At 47.6% G+C, this 24,693-nt stretch overlaps 8 protein-coding genes across 8 annotated transcripts; 2 read left to right on the top strand and 6 right to left on the bottom strand.

Moving 5' to 3' along the window:
- Positions 1–61: 61 nt before the first annotated feature.
- JR316_0007318 (Dual specificity protein kinase FUZ7) lies at positions 62–1,864 on the bottom strand (the record flags this gene model as incomplete). Its single annotated transcript, XM_047893061.1, has 5 exons — positions 62–130; positions 192–611; positions 728–852; positions 1,009–1,285; positions 1,370–1,864. 5 exons carry the CDS (start codon positions 1,862–1,864, stop codon positions 62–64), a joined length of 1,386 nt encoding a protein of 461 aa, XP_047748343.1.
- Positions 1,865–2,745: 881 nt separating this feature from the next.
- Positions 2,746–4,821, bottom strand: JR316_0007317 (uncharacterized protein; the record flags this gene model as incomplete). The annotated part of the gene is made up of 11 exons (XM_047893060.1): positions 2,746–2,884; positions 2,953–3,256; positions 3,337–3,652; positions 3,777–3,879; positions 3,951–4,096; positions 4,148–4,172; positions 4,233–4,260; positions 4,318–4,397; positions 4,448–4,533; positions 4,603–4,674; positions 4,729–4,821. 11 exons carry the CDS (start codon positions 4,819–4,821, stop codon positions 2,746–2,748), a joined length of 1,392 nt encoding a protein of 463 aa, XP_047748342.1.
- Positions 4,822–5,922: 1,101 nt separating this feature from the next.
- On the top strand, positions 5,923–7,101 carry JR316_0007316 (uncharacterized protein; the record flags this gene model as incomplete). The annotated part of the gene is made up of 1 exon (XM_047893059.1): positions 5,923–7,101. The coding sequence occupies one exon, from the start codon at positions 5,923–5,925 to the stop codon at positions 7,099–7,101; it is 1,179 nt and encodes a 392-aa protein (XP_047748341.1).
- A 2,244-nt stretch (positions 7,102–9,345) lies between these two features.
- JR316_0007315 (uncharacterized protein) lies at positions 9,346–9,835 on the bottom strand (the record flags this gene model as incomplete). The annotated part of the gene is made up of 3 exons (XM_047893058.1): positions 9,346–9,391; positions 9,452–9,462; positions 9,602–9,835. 3 exons carry the CDS (start codon positions 9,833–9,835, stop codon positions 9,346–9,348), a joined length of 291 nt encoding a protein of 96 aa, XP_047748340.1.
- Positions 9,836–13,621: 3,786 nt separating this feature from the next.
- On the bottom strand, positions 13,622–16,814 carry JR316_0007314 (AMP deaminase; the record flags this gene model as incomplete). The annotated part of the gene is made up of 15 exons (XM_047893057.1): positions 13,622–13,801; positions 13,862–14,002; positions 14,062–14,097; positions 14,164–14,444; positions 14,500–14,561; positions 14,615–14,801; positions 14,848–15,028; positions 15,085–15,119; positions 15,179–15,419; positions 15,471–15,579; positions 15,634–15,647; positions 15,697–15,908; positions 15,960–16,385; positions 16,441–16,603; positions 16,662–16,814. The coding sequence occupies 15 exons, from the start codon at positions 16,812–16,814 to the stop codon at positions 13,622–13,624; spliced, it is 2,421 nt and encodes an 806-aa protein (XP_047748339.1).
- A 324-nt stretch (positions 16,815–17,138) lies between these two features.
- JR316_0007313 (uncharacterized protein) lies at positions 17,139–18,575 on the bottom strand (the record flags this gene model as incomplete). Its single annotated transcript, XM_047893056.1, has 3 exons — positions 17,139–18,011; positions 18,058–18,349; positions 18,427–18,575. The coding sequence occupies 3 exons, from the start codon at positions 18,573–18,575 to the stop codon at positions 17,139–17,141; spliced, it is 1,314 nt and encodes a 437-aa protein (XP_047748338.1).
- A 708-nt stretch (positions 18,576–19,283) lies between these two features.
- Positions 19,284–20,403, top strand: JR316_0007312 (Dehydrogenase azaJ; the record flags this gene model as incomplete). Its single annotated transcript, XM_047893055.1, has 2 exons — positions 19,284–19,574; positions 19,639–20,403. 2 exons carry the CDS (start codon positions 19,284–19,286, stop codon positions 20,401–20,403), a joined length of 1,056 nt encoding a protein of 351 aa, XP_047748337.1.
- A 2,353-nt stretch (positions 20,404–22,756) lies between these two features.
- JR316_0007311 (uncharacterized protein) lies at positions 22,757–23,899 on the bottom strand (the record flags this gene model as incomplete). Its single annotated transcript, XM_047893054.1, has 1 exon — positions 22,757–23,899. The coding sequence occupies one exon, from the start codon at positions 23,897–23,899 to the stop codon at positions 22,757–22,759; it is 1,143 nt and encodes a 380-aa protein (XP_047748336.1).
- Positions 23,900–24,693: the final 794 nt, after the last annotated feature.

The raw sequence follows: 24,693 nt of genomic DNA, 5'->3' as shown, positions 1-24,693 counted from the left end.
AGAAAGCAAGATATGGCATATGCGTAATGGTTGGAGGGTAACTGAACTTCAAGTCCAATCTCTAGAATGTGCTCGCCCAGTCTTCCAGATTCACTGTCGACACTCGTGCCTGTTCTATCCATGCATCCTTCTACAAATTCACGCGATGATTATCAGTAATTATATTGAAACAAGACAAAACTTCAACCCACCAATAGATCCTTTGGCGTCTTTCTGCTATCAGGATCTTTTAACAGACAGCTGTCAATGAATGCCTCAGCTTCCTTCGGGTATCGTCCTTCAGGCGTCAGCCGTGGTGCAGGCTCGTTCACGATATGCTGCAACAACTCCAAGATACTCATCGTCATTCCTCCACCCTGCAAACTCACACCTTTACTCTTCCGCTTGTCCTTCTTCGGCGTATTCCTCTTGATACGGGCAGGTGGGAGACCGGAGAGCGATATAGAACCGGGTCGGGCAGGCGACAGAGTTCCCTCGTAGTCCGAGTCTGACTCTCCATCAGACGTTGACTCAGAGAATGGGAAACGGCCAAGGGCAAGCTCGATCAGAGAAATGCCGAGCGACCAGACATCTGATTTGACAGTGTACTGCGCTCCCTGTATTCGTTCGGGCTAACGGCACGACGAGAAGTGTTCAAAAAGTGTACAAGTCATGATTGGGCACGCAATGGAGAGAGAAAAGTATGTCAACCTTGTGAATCAAGATATCAAAATGATTAACTACGCACGCTCATGTACGTCGAAGTGCCCACGAACGTATCAGCAATGGAGTTTATGAGCTCTCCGGATACACCGAAATCACAAATTTTGATCTCTCCTCGTGAATTCAACAAGATATTCGACGGCTTGATGTCTACACGAAAAAGAAGTCAGCAACCAGGAAAAATCGTTATGACGACACCTCAGTCTTGACAACACTGCCGGTTGGACAAGGTCGTCTCCAATCTCGGTCCCTCACGTGACAGAGGACGAGGGAGAGGGATATTTAGTCGAAGAAATTGGGACATACCTCGATGAATGATACGGTGGACATCATAAAGATATGTCAAACCTTCCAACACGGCCAGGGCCACCTGACCGACGATGTCGATGTCGATGGGTCCAATTTTCTTGTAGATGCCATCTAGTGACCCCTTGTCCATGAACTCGATGCACATGCAGATATTAGGGTCGGCAAGAAAAGCTCCCCAGAAGGATATGATATACTTCGAATGACAATCGTGCATAATCTGCAGCTCTCGCAAGATCTGTTTCCGCACAGAGGGCTTCGCATCAATCAGGACGATCTACGACGTCAGCCACAAGCGCATCAGTGATGAACATCCGGACGGTTGGACACCAGTAATTGGTGGACAGCAAAATTAACGCACCTTTTTGGCCATGATGGTTTTTGTTGGGATGTGTTCAACTTTCTTCACACTTCCGCCGTTCCCCTGTCCGAGCTCCTGCAGGTCTTTGAGATCCTCATTCTTCAAATCGAACTTGATTTCGGCGTTCATGTCCAGGTTGGCTAGCGTGTTGGATAGTGTGGCATGATACGTATTACGACGTAGATTAGGCGATGCTGAATGTGGCTGCTGGTTTAGGTTTCCACCGACGGTGAGCATGTTGCCGTCTTGTTCTACCGCGGATACAGCACCGGTTGAGGTGGGAATTTTAGGCGCTTTGATCACCATGGGAGGTGGCCGTCTCTTTCCACCGACGACGGGTGCCGATGCTGTAGCTGCGACGACTGGAGCTGGAGCCTGTCGAATGGCCATTGGTTCTGTACCCTCCGGGGCAGTCGCTGGGGAAGGATCACCTGCAACACTCAGTTGCAGAGCCTTCCAATTCCTCTTCTTGCGGATAGGAGTCGCCATCGCCATTGTCGGAGGAAAAAAGGTGGAAGTTGGAGTCTCTACAAATCAAAAGCAGAGAGCAAGTTATAGGAGCAAGCAAGCTATGAGAGACAGCCAACGGGGACAAGGATGAGAAGAAGCAGATTGGCCAGATAAATAGTATATTTCCGAATAAGAACAAAAGGCACGTGGCACAATTTGATCGCCAAGTCGGCTTCCCCGCTTTCCGAGTCTGGCCACTCCTTCCGCAACCTTAATTCCAGAATCCAAACCCCTGATATTTTTTGCACCTTTGCCACCTTTCGCTATATGTGTCTGTGGCGCCTCGCATGCATATTCAGTCCTGGACTGAACGATTGCTTCTCAAAATTTACTTCTAGACTCCCTTCATGACCAAGATTCTGTGTCCAGGCCTCAAACCAGTCGCAAACCAATCGTCCTTGTCGGTATTCGTTACTCGACTCATCGCAATTGCACATGTTGCCGCAAATTCTCATTCTAACACGAATAAGCCGCTCGGAGCTCAGATTCCTTGATATTCTTAGTGTTGGCGCCGGAGTTGCTAGGGGTTCTATCTATAACTTGACATTTGATTTGCACCAGTCGCAGTTTGACACTGTTAAAGCGACCCTGGATCATCCATCACACCTCAACCAAACCATAAAAAAGTACTGCATGTTTGGGCAAATTAACGGAGGCGAGACGGGAGAGTAAGAAAAGCTGTCATCAAAGGTCGTTTCCAACGTCACAGCAATTAATACAACGTAAGTAGTCAATATAGAACACCAATAATTATAAGTGCAGTAACGCCAATACAGCCTCCCTGTCAATGAAATCATCATCAAGATATATGATACACAATCAAGCCAAAGATTGTTCGCAGCGATGTGAGAAGGAATTAATGTTGGTCAATGAACGAAAGTTTCGGATCCTGCTGTAAAGCGGGCTTTGGGGGAATAATTGAGCGGTGATTGCATACGCTTCATCACAGTGGTGTGGAACTTGGGATTGGGATCCTGAATCTTGCGTCCTTTCCCGAGATGGAAACTTTACCAAAAACAACAAAATCATCAGAAAACTTCAACCCAAAATATTTAAAAAATTTTGCAACGTACCTCCAACTACGGTGCCATACGCCTTTCGCGTCTTGCCACGAATACTGCAGCGGGATAATTTCAAGTAGCCACCAAAGTGGGTTCGACTTGAGCTCATCGTGAATGGGCTGCACCGCGTCTACCGCGTCCATTTCCAACTCCGGGGCACCCGGCTCGAGCTGTAAATCAATGTTCGCGCGCTTAAGCGCCTCAGCATCAAACTTGATGTCGCAGGCCGCCGCCATGGCCTCGCGCACCATCCACCGCAAACTAATGTTCGCAAGACTGTCGACTGTATCATTGGACACTGCACCGCCGCCTACATCTGTACCGTCGTGTAATTCATAAATCAGTGATATACTCGGGATACAAAGCGTCCAATCAATGGTTTAGAAAACAACGCACCACTGTGACAACCGGAGAACCAGACTTCGAGGACGTCGCAGGGATCAGTCTGGTCCTCCTCGACAAGTACGGGCGCGATGGCCTTGCCAGTCCGCTTCACTTTGACAGTCTCTCCCACCCCGAAAAAACCCCACCGTTTCTTCTTTTTCTCTTTTACCGAGGTCGCATCTTCTTCATCAGAGGAGGGGCTGTCGCCTTTCGTAAACGAAGACCCGCCTTGTGTTACAGGATCACTTGCGTGTTCGGGATCAAGTCGCGAGCCTGCATTATTAGGTGCAGGTCGATGGTAATAGTTCGGTCTAAATTTAGCCCTATGCTAATAATAGGAAACCACGGTAAAAATCAAATCAGCAAACAGCGTTGCGCATAAAAAAAGAAAAGCAGCAACGGGGATAGTAAAGGTAAAAAAGAGGGGTGTTAGCCGCGAAGATTGTATTCACCTCATCGAGTGCAAGAGCATGACGGAACGTTTTGATCGCGCTGTTTGAGTTGGTAAAAGGCAACGTGCGTCCCATGATGACCCCGACACTTGCTACTGTCTCCCTGGGGAAAACGGCACAGATGTACGTTAGCAGCGATCACCCACAATCTACAGCTGATCTGAAGATGCGTACCAGACGCCCATAAACTCAATGGTCACGTCTTGACAATACGTTTGCTTGAAACCGGCGCATAGTTGAATGCCTTCCGGGTCTGTTCGTTTGTACATCTTATATGCGAAAGGAACCTGGGCTTGGTTGTCCCGGGGCAAAAGGCCAACCTGTGGATGTTATTTTAGTACTGGCACACATGATATGTGTATACCGCACACCTTGTAAAGCAAGCCGCCCAAAGCTCTGTTAAAATGTCTCGTTCAATGTCCATCTTGACATGCATGAAATAAAGCAAATAGTAACCTTGCAGTATATGCGCCACGAGAAAACCCTGTAGCTGACTGAATACAACGACTCTAGAATGGTAGGCGATGGAATGTATGCGCACCAAAAATGCAGATTTTGTCACCCCTTCGATAATTCTGCATCAAGAATGTATAGCCATCCATGACATGCTGATCCAAGTACCTATCCTCCGAGTCAGGTTACACCCTAATATCATAGCAACCAACACTCACCATGCAAATGCATAATCCATGATCTTTGCACCCCATTCAAACAGAGGGGAAACGACTCCAGGCTCATAGTAGGTTCCTATCCCAGCCTATGCGGTCATCGGCATGAGTACGAAGTCCAGACAACGCGAGACGCAAAACGGCCGCTCTCCACATACTTGATAGTAGCATAGCTGATCGTCAAAGTCGTCCTTCTTCAGCAGTGCAAACAGCTTGACGACGTTTGTGTTCTGGGTAGCGTCAGCATATAGGTTATGAGAAAATGACGATTAGAAGCCACCTACATCTGCGTCATACTCATTAGAAGTTCCGTCAAAACACAAAACATGTGTTCTGGGTTTAGTTTCGGATTTAGAAGATGAAGATGAGCCCGACATTGTGGCAGAGAGTAACTGGGGAAAGGGGGGAAGAACGCGAAACCTAAAGCAGAGTGACAGAGAAGAGAGAAACAAGAGAGAAGAAACCGAGGGAGACCAGATGCATGGTATTTATAAATGTATGTGAAAAGTAAGGGGGCATCTGCACTGAGAAATAGAATTATCCGTGGGTTGAGCCGCAGCGAGAGAGACCAGAGCATACCTCGGCAGATGAATGTCTTTGGTACATGATGTATCAACAATACATCATTCTTGGGTTTTGCCCACGTTGGAGTTATTTTGACGACATACATAGTGGAACCTATATATGTCTGCCTTCTGTCGCGTGTTATAGAAACTGAAGAGACATCCTCGAGGTTGATGTCATGGGACCAGGGAACTCGGAATTCAAACGCCCTACTCAACCACCAACGCAAAGTGTAAGACAAAGAGAGCCCATTCAAAGGCTGGTGGTAGGGACTGGAGGAAACGTCAATTCATTGGAGTCAGGCCTACTGTCCTAGGACAACAAATATGGGCCAAACTGCCAGATTGCTGCCAGCGTAGCGATATATACGATACTTGCCTTGGAAATTGTATTGCTTTTCCATTTCTTCCGTCATGACAAAGATATTATGCCATTCCATCGGCCAAGGAGATGACAGGTTCATTGTCTCAAGGATTTTGGCAACGGTGAGCGCAGGTTGTAGAAAGACCAGGCCTCAGCCAAGCCTACGGGGCCAGTAATGTCACGTTGATGACATCATTTGATCAACGCGCTTAAATGAGGCACGTGATGGTACGCGCCTTGGTTGAAAAATCGCGTTGGCCACAGTTCACCGTCGCTTGGTTCTTCTCTACACCCATCTTCCGCCATCTCACAACCTCTACGAGCCAGAATCGGGCTTGGATCTCTTTTAACTTTTGGATATTTGAAGCAGGTAACGTTGAATCTTTCGGTATGTAACGTCTTCGCTCCCTTGAAGCTATTCAACAAACCCCTGAACCACAAACCAAAGTTTTCAAACAGGACATAAACCATCTTTATCGACCCCGATTTCTCCCCGCCAAACCTTTTTTTACCAGGAAACCACTATCCATCAACCTCCAGCCTCTGAGATCATGCCAAACCTCAGAACAAGGACCGCACCCCGCGCAGGTTCGCAAAACGACGCAGCTAAAGGCGCGTCTACATCCAACTCGAACGCCCGCACACGTAGGCGCACACAGAACGAGAACAACATCCAAGGCGATGATAAGGAGAACATAGGCCGTCAAGCTCGTTTGACTAGACTACACATCCGAGCGGGCATCCGCCCAATAGGCTCGACCAACAACGCCACCGTCCTCGGATCTGGACAAGCCACAGCGAAGAAAGCTCCTACCAAAAGCGAGAATGCGCTCATGCCAAAGCTGAAAACCGCCTCGAAGGGCAAGGGTGCTCCTCCACCTGCGTTGGTCCTGCGGAACAAGATGCCTCTGCAGGACATCACGTCCCAATTCTTGCCGGCGCCTGAAGCCGCTAACCGCGGCGAGGACGCTCCGCCACCTTCTGACGACGCCAACGAGACTGAAACCGCTGATCCAGAAGCTAAAGAAGCGACGAATGTTGTCGTACTCAAAATGCCACCGCCCGAACCAACCGCCATCCCCCTCCCCGCATCCCCCAAATTTGCCGTGTCTTCGCCTCTTCCCCCGTCCTCGCCGCCATCTGACCATGAGTTTGTTATATCCGCCTCGACTTTCCGTCGCATGACATCAGCGTCAAATATTTTTGACGTCACTGTTCGTGGCCCCTCTTCGTCGGCCGCTGCGATCCCCGAAGAACTCGACGACCTGTGGCAAGAGGACAACAACGACGCCAAGGCTGACAAAATTGGATCAGACTCTGATCCTTTTGGATTTAAATCCTTGCAAATGAAGCTTCAAGCCCAGCTCAAGGAGGCCGCTAGGACCTCTGACCACGATTTCGAAGATGAAGACGACGCGTTGTTGCTTCCAGTCGCCGACACATCCTCCCCGCGACCTGTTCGTCGCTTGAAGCGTTCTTTGCAGTTCGATGATGATGATCATGATGATGACGTTCCAGTGCCCTCTGCAGCTGAAGAGGAAAACGACAAGGACAATTTGCGCCCTCACTATACCACCCCGTGCACACCTAAGAAAGAAAGCCCGAAACGACGAAAGATGACGCCTCTCGTCAATGATGATGAGGACCTATTCGGTCCTCGCTCATCTTCCGTTCTTCCCACCTCTCCTTCTCCCTCCAAGCCGTCTCTCAACGCTGCGAAAGAAGAATGAAGTACCCTCCCCCACCCCTACCCCTGACATATACTACTTTGTCGGAAGACATTCATCCTTGCGACATATTCCATTGACGAGCGAAACCACGGTTCATGTTTAACGACACATATGCCCCTTATTTCCTTCTCTTTTTTTTATCTTTTTTCTCTTTCTTGCATTTCTCGTATCGTCTCTACATCAACATTTAAATGTAACACCATTCTTCTCACATGTTGTATATTCAAAGGTATAGTACATAGCTCGATATCTCCATTTTCCCTTCTGTATTTCATTGGATCAATATAAGGGTTTTCTTTGCTTATAACCTGTGTGTCAAATAAATAAGACTGCGTAGCGTTTGTGGCTGATGATACATCATTATTGGGAATCTAATCCGGATCATTAATCTACATCAGGTCTAAAGAAAAATTGACGGCTGTTCTACCAGAGAGTCAATGCAATTGCACTGGAGCCTCGAAAACAAAAAACCAATAACGGGGGTGGCGTGGATGCCTCCTTACGTGTCATGATATGACCACACACGTGATCCCGCGCTGTTATCCTCCTTCGTAGATACAGTATATCCTTTAGCTTTGACCACTTCGTTATTAGGTATGTACTACTGGTACATACTCCATTCTTTATATAACTTCGTTATTAGGTTACCTTTCGTGCTGCATTGCAGACCACAGTGAGAACCTTACACTTGGTCAAAGCTCTTATACGTTCAACCCGTTTCCTTCCGGAGAAATTTTTTTTTTCGGCATTTGCGCCTTTGGGGCTTCTTTCCAGCATGCCGGATGGGAATTCCACTACGATAGGAGAGGGCGAGCATCCGCCGCCACCCCCCACGATCACCAATCCTATTGCGCAGGAGGTTTATACGGCCTTGGAGGTGTTGCTTGCACCCAGGTTGTCCGAGTTGGAGCGAGGCCTGGAGGAGGCGGCAGAGGGTTTTTCTCGTCTAGAGGTGCAGAACCAGGAACTCCGCGCTGCGTTGGCGGCAACCGAGCAACGACTTGATGCCGTGAGCGCCGCTCGTGCTCGTCCCTCTCGGATGCCGAAAGTTAATCCTGCCACGGTGTTTGATGGGACAAGCAAACAGAAAGCGGAGGAGTGGGTTCAGCAGATATCGGTTAACCGCCACTTTGAGGAGTTTTCCAATGATGCGCAGTGTATTCTATGGGCGCAGTCTTATCTATCTGGGCAGGCATACTCGTGGTCGGCAGTCATTACACTCGGCGACGCAGAGGGTGGAAATTCCGAACTCCGTGAAAATTGGGATGCATATCTGGCAGCATTCAAGGCCACATTCTGCTCTCGTGACTCGGCACGCGATGCTACACAGCGCCTCTTGGGCTTCAAGCAGGGCCAGAAATCCGATACCCAGTACATTACTGAGTTCCGCGAGTTGGTTGCTCGGTTGCCAGTAGCAGATAGGACTGGGACATTTGTGGATGCGTGTTTCTGGGCTGGTTTGTCTTTACAAACCAAGCAGCTTCTGGCTCACTCAGACTTCAAGGGGGCAGAGGAAGCCCAGGCAATTCTTTTGCGTCGCGAAACACGACATGCAGACATTGCAGCAGAACTACGACGTCACGCTCCTCACCCACACCGCAGTCCTGCAGTGCCTACACCTGCTATTGCACGGTCAGCTTTACCTTCAGGAACTCATGCTGTTCAACCCCGCCCTGCTCAGGCATCCCTTCCTCCTGCTCCACGTGATCCTAATGCTATGGATGTTGATGCGGCCCGGCACTTACCTCGGAAATGCTATCGATGTGGAGAGAGTGGTCATGTTCGTGCCAACTGTCCATCTACTGTTGCTCGGCTGCGGGCAGGGCTTTTAGAGGAGGTCACAAAGGTGCTTGAAGCACATGGATTGGGAACAGTTTCCTCCGAGCCACCCATAGCGGAACCTGCAGCCCCCGAGCCGGGTTTTGTGTAGGGTTGCCTTGCCTTGTCGCTGCAAGTGCAACCCAGAACAGGTTTTCTGTACTTACGCCTCCAAATAAATTGGTTTTGACTGGTCCAAATCAGACTGTGCCTCGCCGCCGTCGTTGTCGGACCCGCCGTGCAGCTGTGATTCATGCTCGTTCTCCTCGATCACAGTTTTCTTCCTTTGAAATTCCAATTACTATTCATGTACACAAAACCGCGACACCCAATGTGCCTACCATTATTGATACTAGGGCAATGCTAGATTCGGGCGCTAGCTGCTGTTTCATTAATCCACGTTTTGTGGAGCAACATGGCCTAATTTCAATCCCAAAGAAGAGGAGCCTCCGTTTGCGCACAATTGACAACTCTGAAATCAAGTCGGGTCTTATCACTCATGAAGTCCACCTCAAGGTTTTCATCGACTCACATTCGGAATTGCTAGTATGCGATGTTACTGATATTGGGGATGACAACCTTATATTTGGGATTAACTGGCTACGGCGACACAATCCGGTGGTAGATTTTGACCGCTCTACCTTGGATTTTACTTCGGAATACTGCAGGCAGAGGTGCTTACCTTTGCCGGAGGCCATAACTGCTGCAGCTGCTTCACCTTCACCTGGAAGGCTGCGTAAGCGACTGCTAGAAAGGCAACGCCGCCGTGCACGCCAGCACGCACGGGAGGCGAGACGTACTGGGTTGGAAGTTGAGGCTGATGATGTGGAGAGGTTGAAGCTGTTACATCCAGTCCGGCAAAAACCAGGCCGTAAGACACCTCACACGCATAGCCAGTGCCGCCAAACCAACACATGTGGCGCTACGGGCCGACTTCGCATTCGGAGGGAATCTCTGCACTTTTTAAAATGTTCGCGTGCAAGTTGGACACAGATGACACGTGACCTACAGGCAGATGCACTTCGTGTTGCACATGCAGAGATTGCAAAAGCTTTGGAGCATGCAGTGCAACAAGAAGAGGCAGGTGGGGTGGTTGAGGGTGTGTCCTTGGAACAGTGCTGGGATGGAGAATCACACCGTGGATGCCAGGGGCCAGGTATTCGTGCTGCCGCCAGTCATTCAGTATCACAGCGCCTGGCAGAGGCTGCAACTCCTGCAAAAGCTACTGGCTCAGTTGAAGATTTAGTGCCTGCAGAGTTTCACGAATTTTTGGATGTCTTTGATAAGGGTCGGTCCGAACGGCTTCCGGCCCATAAGCCCCATGATTTGGCGATTGAGTTAGAGGGCAATGTGCCACCTCCTGTTGGCAAGCTATACCAGATGTCAGCAGCAGAGCTTCGGGCACTGAAGGAATTCATTGATGACAACCTCAAGAAGGGTTATATACGGCCCTCCAAGGCCCCGTGTGGAGCTCCTGTTTTCTTTGTCAAAAAGAAGGACGGATCTCTCCGTCTTGTGGTGGATTTTCGTGCACTCAATGCCATCACGCGGCCCGATGCATACCCAATTCCTCTCTCCGCTGAACTCCTAGACCGTCTCAAGGCAGCAAAGGTTTTCACTACCTTAGACATGCGATGGGGTTACTACAATGTGCGCATACGGGAAGGTGATGAATGGAAGACTTCTTTCCGGACCCGTTATGGCCAATTTGAATTTTTGGTTATGCAGTTTGGTCTTCGCAATGCTCCGGCTGCCTTTCAGCGCATGGTTAATGATCTATTCCATGACCTTGTCGACATTAATGTGGTACTCTACCTGGACGACATTATTATCTTCTCTCAAGACCCTTCAAAACACGACGAACAGGTTAAGGAAGTCTTGCGTCGCCTTCGGAAAGCAGATCTGTTTCTGAAACCAGAGAAGTGTCAGTTCCGCACGACAGAAGTGGATTATTTGGGATTTCGTATCTCACCTGGTTGTGTTGGCATGGACCCAGTCAAGGTCAGCGGGGTAACGGATTGGCCAGTGCCACGCAATGTTCGGCATGTTAGTCGCTTCCTTGGCTTCTGTAACTTCTATCGCCGCTTTATTGCAGACTATGCCAACATTACCCGCCCACTGGAGAATTTGAAGCGGAAAGACATGGCTTGGAGGTGGGGTGATGTGGAGCAAGCGGCGTTTGCACAGTTGAAGCAAGCATTTATACAAGCACCAGTATTGATGCTGCCGGAAATGGAGGCGCCATTCCATGTTGAGACGGATGCATCAGATTTTGCTGTAGGAGCCATCCTGTCGCAGAAGGATGCAGCTGGTGATTGGCGCCCCGTGGCTTACTTTTCAAAGGCTATGCAACCCGCAGAGCGCAACTATGATGTTCACGACAAGGAGTTGTTAGCTGTTGTGCGTGCTCTTGAAGTCTGGCGACCATACCTGGAGGGCAACCCCTTCTGTATTGATATATTTTCTGATCATCGCAACCTGGAGTTCTTCATGACAGCTCGTGATTTGAATCGCAGACAGGCGCGGTGGAGCCTTTTTTTGAACCGTTTTGTCTTCAAGATCCACCACCGGCCTGGCCGTTTGAGTGCAGGTCCAGACGAGTTGTCTCGTCGTGCTGACCACATCCACGGGATGGCCCGTGACAATGCTGCTATGGAGATCTTGCCAGCAGAGAGGCTGGGGCAGGATTCCAATGATGGTGGTGGTGGTACGGTGTTGGGAAAGCGAGGTGTGGTGCTGGAGCTGCGTTGTTGTGGTATGTCCAAGGTGGTGGCTAGGGTGGGGCAAGTTATACGTGCCGACAAGGAGATTATGGACAGGATACGTACAGTGTCTCGTAAGGACCCCAAGTTGGATCTCATGTGGGATTTACCTAACGCTCCCGGCCTTGTTCAACGTCGGCTGAAGGACTTTGTGGTGGATGATGGCGTGGTGCGGTTTCGTGGGCTGGTGTATGTGCCCAATGACGAGGAATTGAAGCGTTGGATTTTGCAGCTGTATCACGATGCGATCCCGGCAGGCCACCCTGGTATCTCAAACACGCTGGAGCTGGTGTCACGGAACTACTATTGGCCAAGGATGTCAGAATTTGTTGCTCGGTATGTTGATGGATGTGATACTTGCCAACGCACCAAGCCCCGTCGACAGAAACCCTATGGAAAGCTACAACCCCTTGAGGTGCCTGCAGGTCCTTGGCAGCACATTTCCACCGATTACATTGGGCCGCTGCCACCATCGCAGGGATACGACGCGGTTCAGGTGGTCTGTGACAAGTCAACAAAGCGTGCCCACTTCCTTCCGGCACACACCACCGATGGTGCAGTAGAAATGTGTGACACCTTCATAGACCGGGTATGGTCTTTGCATGGGACTCCCAAGAAGATTGTGTCGGACATGGGGCCACAATTTATTGCGAAATACACAAAACGTTTGTGGGAACGTTTGGGTATTAAGCGCGCGATGTCATCCGCTAATCACCCACAAACCGATGGTCAGACAGAGAGGGTTAATCAGGAATTGGAAATTTACCTGCGCGCGTACGTCGACTACTACCAGGACGACTGGGTGCAGTGGCTTCCCTTTGCAGAGTTTGCCTACAACAACAGACACCATACAGCAATAGGGATGTCCCCATTTTTTGCTGAATACGGCTATAACCCATCGTTTTCCGTGGATCCTGTGAATTCGCAATCAGTTCCACGCGCCGACGAGAGGCTGGAGCGCATCCACAGGGTGCAGGGCGAGCTGCAGGCAATTCTGACACTCACCGCGGAGAGGATGAAGAAATTTCACGATGATTGGGTGGATGAGGCACCCGACTACATCCCTGGTGATCGTGTCTTCTTGGAACGCTCTGACCTGCGCTCATCGCGCCCTAACAATAAATTGGATTTTCGTCGTTTTGGGCCTTTCCGTATTGCACAGAAAGTCTCCGATTCTGCATATCGATTGGAGTTGCCTGCTGGTTGGGCCATTCACGATGTTTTCCATGTCTCGTGCTTGATCCCAGCTCGTACGGACACCATTCTGGGCAGACGACAGTTGCCGCCGCCGCCTGTGTTAATGCCCGGCGGCGAAGAGCGTGAAATTGAGCGCATACTGAGGGAGCGGCGGACGAGGGGTGGTGTTGTGGAGTTTTTGGTGAAGTGGCTTGGGTTTGACGAGAGCGAAAACGAGTGGATTCCAGAGTACGGCATGCAAAATGCACGCAGATTGGTGGCAAAGTTTCGTCGGGAGGAAGCTACGAGGGGTAAGGTCAAGATTTCGCGCAAACAGGGAGTCTCACGACGGGTGAACACAGAGGGAGGGGCTGTGGAAGGGGTGTTGCAAGGACGTCGTCGAGGGCGTCCTAGGACAGTTGGCTGACGTGGCCTGTGGTTCTTTTTTTTTCTCTTCCTCTCTTCTTTGGCGTGCCGGCCGTTCGATCTATTTTTAGTTTCTTTCTTTCTTTGATATTTCGTGCTTTCTTTTGTCTTTCTATTTCTCCTCTTCATTTCTCTGTCTTCAAGAGGGGGTGTGGTGTCATGATATGACCACACACGTGATCCCGCGCTGTTATCCTCCTTCGTAGATACAGTATATCCTTTAGCTTTGACCACTTCGTTATTAGGTATGTACTACTGGTACATACTCCATTCTTTATATAACTTCGTTATTAGGTTACCTTTCGTGCTGCATTGCAGACCACAGTGAGAACCTTACATTACGCAGGTGCCTTCGCCATCGTCTTGGCAGCTACAACGTCGGCAGTAGGCAAAATAGTCTCTCGCACAGCTGGGCTCTGATTCGAGCTCTGCGGCCCAGAAGATTTCCCCTTGATCATGTCCAGCTCACCCAGAAGGGTTTGCTGGCGGTACGCCAATCTGATGTTCGGCACATTCGTCTAAGATACCCCTCAAGTTTAATCATCCTGTCGCAAGTAGAAATAGACATGATATCTGACCTTGTTGATGTCGTTGCCAGCAGCGCCCGGGAGGTACCACTTGTCGCCGAGCCAGTGCCGCTTGACTTCCATCTCAAACCCGCTCTGTTTCACCGAGTTGCGGGCGAGTTCGGCCAAAGAACTTTGAGGCAGCTTAAGAATCTAAATCCACCGTCAGTCGCCTGCATGACATGCATATCCATGCAACGCTCGTAACTCACATGGGCGGCGACGCTGTACTCCTCCAGTAGCGGTTCCTAAAACACGGGCGGTAACAGACTGTCAGGCCGTACAACTCGGAGGACTCTTTCAAACCAACAGACCTTGGTGAAATGGAATTGCAAAGGATCATCAGTGCTCAAACTGACGTTCAACCCGGTCTTGAAAAAGTCGGGCAGAGGATTCCGCTCATATGTCAGGAATAGTGCATTATTGCTGAGAGGGCTCATAGCGATGCCGATCTGCTTCAAATAGAAAAGATATTGGAGTGCTGGTACCTTGCGCAGCAGGATTCCGTGCGAAATGGAATGAGAGGTAAGGAAAGCGGATGTGAGATGGTCGGTATCTCCTGCTTCACCACAGTGAGGTCGGAAAACAAAGGTGTCTAGGAGACAATTTTCAGCTACGCTCTAGATAGTACCCTTTACATATATGCTTACTGAAACCACGTAGTCGTCGCCAATTGTTCAAACTGGCCATGTTAGCAAACATGTAATACAGCCTACAATGAAAATGAGTTATGCCCTCATGTGCAGAAGAAACATTGACACGTACCAGTAAGAGTATGGAGGTGATTGGGGGAAATCCCATAACCTTGGATAGGGGAACTTCTTATGGATTCGCCGTTCGATCTTCGACTCGTCATCGACAGTGTCGAATCCGACTACACGCTGGAGGAAGACATGAAGTTCAGGGTGGCTTCTGGGATCTTTTGTGACTTCGAACAAAGGCTTGAAGACATCTGAGACAATTTATAAATTTGTCCTAGAAAAAAATGATGCACTTACTAACGACGATATCTTCGTATGTTTTGACGGAACCATTCGCCTTGTAAACCTCGTAGATTCGAGGTACTTGTATAAGCCATCGAACATTGTGCGAGAACAGTTTATTGTTAACGATCCATTTCGCCAGTTTGTCCCACTCGTCTAGGCTTCTGCCATAAATACTGACACGCCATTCCACATTCTAGAGAGACAAATATTCTCAGCGCATGGAGGCCAAGATAGAAGATCTATACACACCTGGTATTTGCTCTGTTCCAAATCATTCATCAACTCTGTGAAAATAATAAATGGTAAACAATGCTGTTCACAACGAGGAAGAAGTCAGCCCAACCTTTCGTAAGTTCTGCAAGATAGCGGCCATGGATATAATTATCAGTTTTGAGGAAGATCTCCCTCAAGCGAGATTCTCCGATAGGATTATACTTCAGATTGAATTTATCGAATCGATGGAAAGAGTCCTGATGAGCGTGCATGTCAAGGGTATCGATGGAAAGATCGTATGCCGTCAGCTTGAGCGATTCAAACACTTGCGATAGAGTCAGATGTTGCCCATCTCGGAAAATGACCACATCCTGTGATAAATTTATCAAGATCGGAGCGGATTTTTTTGGAAAATTACGCACGTTGGGGCTGCGCTTCATTTTGGACTTGATAAAGCGTAGCAAATGTTTCTGGTTCATGCTGCTCGAGTGATGAACGTGGGTATCCACTTTACGCACATTGTAAAAGTCACTTTGATATTTTGTTCAGCACCACGCAGCAAAAGTGCAATCTCAGAATATATACCGATGAGGAACTTTCTACAGGCAAATCAGTAATACGTTCGGCGGAATATCACATAACACATACCTTCATATCCGCCAGTTCTTGAAATTCGTTCAAAAGACTATACATAGTGAATTTGCTCGAAAGATATTTCAATCTGCGGTATGCAAAACTTTTGGTTGGGCCATCCGCGATGACGCCGAGAACATATTCAAGGTCGAGGAAGTATTCGCGGATATCTGGGATATCGAATGCAGGCTTCTTTTCCGGTTTCATCTCTTCTTCCTTGACCGTAACTGTAGACAATGAGCAATAATTCTACAAAAACAAAACCACTATTGACGCACCTTCAGTATCGTCGTAGACTTGAAATACACCCTTTACATCAATCTCATACGACCACCCTTTATGTTCTCCTGGAATTTCGCAATTTGCAAATTCGAATTCGTCGTCGCCCGATTTACGCGTCCCGTCAGCGCTGATGACCTCCTTATCCTTCCAATGCCAGTGAGGTGGTGGCGGCTTGGGATATATGTTCCATTTCTTGAACGAATTTTGCTGTGACTTGGGCTCAGAGGTACTGAGTGCCGGGACATCGGGACGAACACCAGACACGTCCGCGTAATCGTCGCCCAGTGGTTTGAAATGCCCATCATAGTCGCGCGGATCATCACCGAGGCGCTGGCGCGATTTGATCATATACTTGTCGCGTAGCTCAAGACATTTCTGAAGCGATTGAAGAAGGTGTAAAGTCTCTGCATTCAGGATTACCTCTGCCAACGAGACCTGTCAGTTTCGAAGTCACGAAGGCGAGATATGGGGGCATACCTGCGGCATGGGTCTCTCCAGTAAGTTGCTTGAGTTTACCCAGGTTTTCTTCATCTTCGTCGAATACGTCTCCGACAGCATGTTGTTGGTGAAGGATTGGTTTGTGACTCGCTTCAGAATGGGCGTCGGATCCTCGACGGTGTGCCCAGTACTTCTCCTCAATCTAAAGGATGTACGAGCCCCGTCAGTTCAAGGACTGTCCGTATCATCCTAATTCATACATGCTGCAAACTCTTCTCTTCATTGTAACCAAAGAAACCATCCTTTGACTCCGGGATATGGAGGATGCCAGAGATGGAGGAACCCATAGTCGGTGTGCCAATTGTTGGTGAAGGTGCTTCGACTTCGAGAACAGGCTCTTTTACTGTGGTCATCGTAGCGTTCGTGAAGTGCCGTTTTTAAGAGTTCGTTTTCGCCAGTCGAACGTTCGTTCTCGATGGTGGTGGTGGTGGCTCAAGAGCAAAGAAACGCATGCTAGATTTAGATAAGAGGACAAGATTAGATTCTGACGTCCGTAGTCCGATTGGGCAAGAGCCAAATCACCTCTTATTGTCTCCGGAAACATGCAATCGAGAACCAATAGGCTTTCAAATTTCCAATATGCATTGCGATAGGGAGGTGTGTAGAAGTTTGTAGGTCGTACAAGTACAAAATGAGGCGAAGCCGAGACATAAATACATACATAAATGTCAGTCTGTTCAGTCAATCTCCATGCTGTCCGACTCTCCGGGTGGCCCAGCCGCTGCAAGCTTTCTGCATTGCTTGCCTGCTTTCTTCCATATCCTATCGAGTCGCGGATCTCGGGCGTTCCACTGCTTGAGATCTAGATATACAGGTCGGAAACGCCGCCTCGATGAATTCATTTCGGGTTCACTTTCATCAGATGACGATTCGCTTTCGACAACTACCTCTTGTTTTCGTGGACTTGAGCGCAAAGCAGAAGCATGCGTGGTATCCACGACGTTCTTTTTTACAGATGTAATCAGAACCTCGGGCACCACTGAGGTCTTCCGTGTGCTTGGAGAAGCGACGACAGAAGAAAATTCTGCGATGGCCTTGATAGGCGACTCTACCTTTCTCTTCTTCGAGGGTGACTCGGTGATTGCTGGAGAATTTATATCCATGTCATCAGCGCCATTTTTTTCGACGGCTCTCTTCTTCGGACTATCTTTGGAGGGGAGTTCGCGAATGGGAACCTTTTTCCCTGGAAGCCCACGCAATGGTGATGGCTGAGCGATTTTGGTGGGAGAAGGCATGGTTACACGTTTTATTGGGGAGGTTGCAAGCATAGCCTGTAGGTCTGAATTGCTTTGACGCGTCTGTCGTTTGGAAGGAGTCATTGGTTCTTCAACTATGTCGTTAATATTCTTCCGAGGTGATTGGCGAGGTGTTGAAGCGACGGCAACGTTGCTATCAATTGTGAGAGACGGAATTTTCCCCTTGAATTTACGCTCGATTGATTTCTTGAGAGCACTGCAGTTCTCATTTAGAAGCTCGAGTAGATGAACAAAGTTTTTCATGTGTAAGTCCAGTTGCTTGCTGTAAACCATTGTATCTGGTATGGTTTTGAACTTCGTATTGTCAGCAGCACATTAAAGTTCGAAAGGTTTATCTCACCTTTGCAGATACACAGACCCAGAAGTACGCAGTAGCAGTGACGATCTTCATCTGTAATTTCAGTAACTTGTCAAGACGCAGTAACTCTTTCTCGACTTGAATGAAGAAGGTTTGTAGAGCAGAATGCAGCGATTGTGTCCCGTATCTTTCGTGGAGGACATCATATTCGATCTCTCTTTTCTCCATTTCATCGACAATCTTGTAAACAATATCGTATAATTTCCTATATTCTGCGGGGGCGATGCATGAATTAGTTCGCGCAGAAAGTTCAGATACATCGCCGTTGTTGAGTCTACAAGACAGAACATAAGTTTTCATACGCGTTATAATTTTAAAGAGACACGCCTTTCAGAAGCTATTCGCATACACACTGCAGGTATTCCAACAAGGTATTTATCCATATTGTAGCCTGATCCTGGGCCAGTTTTTATGCTGACTTGTCGCATTAGTTCCTCTCCATACAGTCTTGTATCTAGATTAGGATTGAGCTTTTGTAGTACTTCTTCGTGCCGTGACATGATCCAATGAACGTGAAGTGAGAGAGGTGGAATGAGTGAGGAGAATCCTTGAGCACCGCCACGACGATAGTTTGTGATTCAATTGATGACAGTCACGTGCATGTGACCAGGCGTGTTCTGAGACAAGTCAATGAACCTGCAGTGAATCAATGATGATTAAGATTGGTTTATATGACCGTCGAACCTGGTGTGAACGCCGACAAGTCTCAATGAAAACGACCTGTACGCTTGACTCTGTAAAATGAGACCAGGCTAATTCCACCCTGGTGAGTTCATTTATTCACAAAGCAACACTGGCATTCTGGACAATCATTGTAAATTAATAAGTTCAAAGTAAGTTTTTAAACCCCTACTCCGTATCGCTACCATGATCTATCATGTTTGTCCCAGGATGCCTTTATTTGTTATAAAACATGTTTTCAGGCGCATATATTCGCTAGCACAACACTAAAGCTGAGCCGCTATACTCCACCACTGGAAAACATCGTTCAACGATAAAATTTGTGTAGCCATGGTAGGAGCTCTTGTTTGTTCAGATTCTTGGCTTGTTTATCATGTTAAATGTAAATTTACAAAGTGTCTCACTGTGACAAAATGGCGTTGTGAGCTTTCTTTTGTGTTTTTGTGAGTAAATTTAGTGGTTCCGTTCCCTTCCACCATCTTCGAAAATTCGACTATCTTTGACTTCTGCAGCCATCAGCAAGCAACATGACCTCTCAAGAGAACAACCGTCCAAATTCTTCTTCACTATCCCTCGCGATCGCCACAACTGAAGCAAGAGATGTTCAAGAATACAGACTCCCTAAACCAGACCCTAAGCAATTGAGACCCGACGAAATCATCGCCCAAGTGGCATACTGCGGGCTCAACCACATAGATGTTAACCAGGTTAAATCAGGCGCATATATCACTGAATACCCATATATCCTTGGGCGGGAATGGTCAGGTCAAATTCTTCACATTGGAAGTGACGTGAAAGATCTGAAACCAGGAGATTGGGTAAGAGAAACAACTTCCTCGCAACGGAAGTACACAATATAGAATGACCCGTACCATCTCCCAGGTGTTAGGTGTTAGTTATCAGGTTGGAGCACTGCAGGAGCAGATCGTGATTTCACGAAAATATCTCTGTCCCAAGCCAGACAAAATCTCAGCGGAGCAGGCATCGACCATAGCTCATCGATATGCTGCCGTGATGGTAGCCCTCCACATGAAAGAGGGACTGAACCTGCCACTGCACCCCACAGAGGCGGAAAAAGCACAGCGAAAGATCATCATATGGGGTGCTGCAACAGGCAGTGGCATGTACGCCATCCTCGCCCTTAAAATTGCTGGTTATAGAACCATCCTGGCAGTAGCATCTACCAAGCAAAAGGATAACTTAAAATCCCTTGGAGCAACAGACGTCTTCGATCGGAATGAATCCCAGGTGGCAAAGCACATCCTCTCGAAGTACCCAGACATCTCCATCGGGCTTGTTTGCCAGGCGGATGAGCATGGCTGGGATTGTGTTCTTGAAGTCGTTCGTCCAACAGAGATGAAGAAAGAATCTGCGCTCTTGGCTTACATTATTCGACTCGCACCATCCAAGGTTCCGGAGGGAGTGACGTTGAGACGTGCAGTTGTGTTTTCCCTATTACATGACAAGGAACTTGGCGATCATATCATACAAAGTACCCTTCCTAAGCTGCTGGCGCTGCCTGATTTCATGTTGCCTAAACAAATCAAGGTCTTTAAGGATGGATCTCTGGCAGAGCGCGTTAAGGCAGCCATTTGTCTGATGGAAAAGAACAGTGATGTTAGCGCTACAATCCAGGTTTCTGTATAAATAGTACAAGACAGATCAGTTAATAATGCAATAAATAACAACCAAATGTGTCCTTCATGTGCGAAGCCGTAGGAGATGACGGATGGATGGATGCTCTAAAAGTCCGAACATACGCATAGTTCACGAGACTTCCTTTCATACGATGGTGTCATTGGTATATTGTAAGTTCCCCGTTCCCAATCGTCATGAGCATTTGACCAGTGGTAGTGATATTTCCTAGGTTCAATGGTGAGATTTACGAGATTGACCGACACCATTTCGGGGAAGCGGTTCTTTATTGAGGACACGATGTGCAATTTTGATGGATCGTCAATAGCTTTATTACACTTCACCGCAAGTGTGAGATATCGCAGGCCTCGGAATACGTTCATCCAGGAGAATGTATAATGGATAAGTGAATCATGGGTTGGAGACGTTTCTTCAGTTTCAGCAGACGGATGTTGATAAACTACTTCCAACGTCAGACGAGATACTATTGAAAACTGTTGGAAGCAATCGGTAATCCCATCGGGTACTAATGCAATGCCGTGCAAAACGACACATTGATTTGCCAAGCAGAGGCTGATACAGGGATTGATATTCATTTCCATCATTCTGCGATTAATTGAAGCGAAATGAGCCGCAACACCCGTATAATCCGTATCAAATGTTTGCGACTGATAATACGAGTCGCTGATCAAGTTGATAAATTGCAGGCTAGGTAATACGACGGGGTATCGAAGAAAACAAGCTGCCTGGTCCGGAGAACCCGTGAATGAAGTGAGATGAACAAGTTTAATAATTGGAATTGTACGAGGGATAGATGGAAGAGATATTGATTCGTTGGAGAATGATAGGCTGCAAACCAGTTTACGAAGGAGTGGCGTTTGATGTAGATTCTCCACCACAGTATTCAAAAATCCTTCATCAGGAAACGAGCATCGAAGTTCCAGAAGCTTTGGGACGGATGCTGCAATTCGGGGGAAATGGTAAACAGAGAACTCTTTCTTTGTGATACAGCTCGGCAGCGAAAATACCAAGGTAATTATCGGCGAGGACCTCAACACTTCAAATGTCCACGCCGAGAAAGGGGGTACGAGAAGGAATTCGGAATCGATATCTAAGCGCGTGAGAGCGCTTTGGGGCATACGGGGGAGAACGCAACGGAAGGGACCAAGAGAGGGGGCCTTGCGATATCTCCATCCATTGCCGACGAATTGTGGATCTTCCAATTGAGTTGTCCTGGTAAACAAACGATGTATACGGTCCCGTATCGTTCTTACTAATTTTGGGCCGGAGCGTTCTCTGAGCAGTTCGAAATTGTAGTTTGTCTCGACTGTTGTGGGATGGCAATGGAGTATCTGGAGGGATGCACAGGATTTCCGCATAGCAGTATGAACCAGGTCGATAACCCATGCCACAAACCCCTGCACAATCTCGGAGCGTAAGGACCATCCACTACCCCATGAATCTATTACGAGACTGAAAGTGCCTACAGAAGAGAGCCGTGAGAGCAGAATGTTAACACGACGAATGTTATCTATCAGCCACGAGATGTGAGATGGTGGAATGAATGAATCCTCCAAGTCGCGCCTGTGAGATATTATACAGTAGAAATGGTTGATAGATAAAAGTGGGAAATAAACGGACAATGCTGCAAGCTCGTCCGTATATCGGTGTGAGCTAGCCTTTACAACGCAGAATTCTTCTGGATCTGGTAATCCCATTTCCTTGAGTAAATACGGTATAGCGATTAGGTTGAGTCGGCGACAGGCTTTGGCCATGTTCAAGATGTCCTTTGGCCTCAAATCTTCTAAAACATTTAAAAGAAGTTCGGTGGGCATGTGTATTAGCGACGTCGAAATCATGGTGTAGCCGACGGTAGGTGGTGGTAACTAGCCGTAAGAGAAAACAAGATACAGCGCTTTTTACACTAAAGGATGGGGTGACCGGTGAAGCTTGAAGCTTGAAGAGTTGAGGATGAAAGCAAGTAGTACTAGTAACTCCGATCGGAGCTGATGGGAATTGCCAATTGGACACAATTTGAAAGTCAGCTTTGATCGCTTTCAATGTGGCAAACTTGGACAATTTTCTGCGAATTTCACGATTATTGCAGAGTATTCATATGTTTTGGATGCTCCCTGGCTCATCATAAAATTCGACATAACGTGGCGACTATTGCACAAAAACGGAGCAGTTGTACTAAAACGATGCAATTGGCCCTTACATTGTCTTGTACAGGACAGTGGTCTATCTAGGAGAGACTAGGACAGAGTGGCAGTGAGTAAAAGCAAGTAGTAGTATGTAAAATTCAATAATATTGACATCTAGGTTCTCCATTTGAAAAGTAGTAAGGACACACTACCATGTTACTCTAAAAGTGAGAACATACACATAGTTCGCGAGACTTTCGTTCATACTCTAATGTCGTCGGAATATCATAGGTTCCCCTTCCCCAATCGCTATGAGCGTTCGACCAGTGGTAATGTTGTTTGTCTGGTTCAACGGTAAGATTCACGAGATTGACGGACACCATCTTGGGAAAGCGAGCCTTTATCAACGACACGATGTACGATTGTACCGAGTCGTCTATGGGTCGATTACATTTTACCAAAAGTGTGAGATATCTCAAGTCTTGAAATAGGTTCAACCAGGATAAAGTGTAATCAACGAGTAAATCGTAGGTCAGGTGGGTTTCCGCAGTTTCAGCAGGCGGCAGATGATACACCACTTTCAGTGTCAAGCAAGATATTATTGTGAAATGTTGAGAACAATCGGAGCCAATAATATCGGCTGGGACTGTTGATGCAATGCTGTCCCCAATGTTGTTCTGGTTGGCCAAACAAAGGCTGATAGAAGGATGAATGTTCATCTCCAACATTCTGCGATTGATGATGCCGAAATGCGCTGCAATAGCCATATAATCCGTTTCAAATGTGTATGACTGAAAATATGAGTCGTTGATCACGTTAATAAACTGCAGGTTGGGTAGCATAATCGGGATCTGGACAAAATAAGCAGCTTGTTCCGATGAACCTGTAAATGTCGTAAAATGATCAAGTTTGATACGTTTAATCGTAGGGATAGATGTTGACAATGCATAACCTCTGGAAAACGATAGCCCAACTACCATTTTGCGTAGGAGTGGAAGCCGATATAGATTGTCCACCACAACCGTCAAGAAATCGTCATCGAGAAATGTGATTCGTAGGCTCTGAAGCCCAGGAACAGATGCTGCGATTGCGGGGAAGACATAACTTGTAAATTCTTCTTTTTGTATTCGACCTCGGATAGAAACAGTCAGGGTGACAATTGGGGAAGACCTGAGCATTTCAAATGTCCAGGCTGAGGTGGGGGGTACGAGAAGGAAGTCGGAATTGAGGTCGATATGCGTCAAATTGCTCTGGAGAACACGCGGTAGAGCTCTTTGAATGGGAGAAAAGGATGGAATATTTTGGTATTTCCAACCTTTACCAGAAAAGTTGGTCTCCATTTTGGCGTCGAAATGCTTGTTCATTAAGCAACTTGTAAGGTGCTGGAATCTCCTCACTAGCCTGGAACCTTGAGGTTCTTGAAAATGTTTGAAGATGTAGTTTGTTTCGACAGAAGGATTAAACTGTAATATCTGGAGAGATGTGGATGATTTTTGAGTAGCAGTGTGAACAAGGTCAAGAACAGATGCCACGAAGTCCTGCACGGCCTCGGAGCGTAAGGACCATCCGGTACCCCATGAATCTATTACCAAAGTGACGGTGCCTACCGAAGTCGTCCGTGATAGAAATGAGTTGACTCGACAAATGATAGATATAAGCCATGAAATATGGGAAGGCGGAATGTACCATTCTTCCGACAAGTTGCGCCTGTGGGATATTATACAGTAGAAATGGCCGATAGTGGTAAGTGAGAAATTTATAGCCAACGCTGCGAGTTCTTCTGTACAGTATCGGTGCGAACTCGGTTTTACGACACAAATGGACTCTGGATGCAGTACGTCCGATGTCTTGAGGAGGTAGGGTATAGATATTTGGTTCAGTTGGCGGCACACTTTGCCCATGTTCAAGATGTCCTTTGGTCTTAATTCCTCTAGTACTATTAGAAGGAGTTCTGTGGGTAGATGAGATAATGAGGTCGGAATCATGATATATGTCGCGACGGCTCGTCTTGAATTAAGGAAGGATTGAGGCTGGATTGAGGTCAGAAGCAAGGAGACATTAACATGTACACGTAATGCATCATAAACTTTTATAGATCGTTACGTTGTCGTTACGTACTGCCAACTGAGTGACACAGCGCCAGCGTGAAAGCACGTTC

Source organism: Psilocybe cubensis, chromosome 6, assembly GCF_017499595.1.
Source record: "Psilocybe cubensis strain MGC-MH-2018 chromosome 6, whole genome shotgun sequence".
NCBI classification, from domain to species: Eukaryota; Fungi; Basidiomycota; class Agaricomycetes; order Agaricales; family Agrocybaceae; genus Psilocybe; species Psilocybe cubensis.
This window is presented reverse-complemented; position numbering and strand designations above follow the sequence as displayed.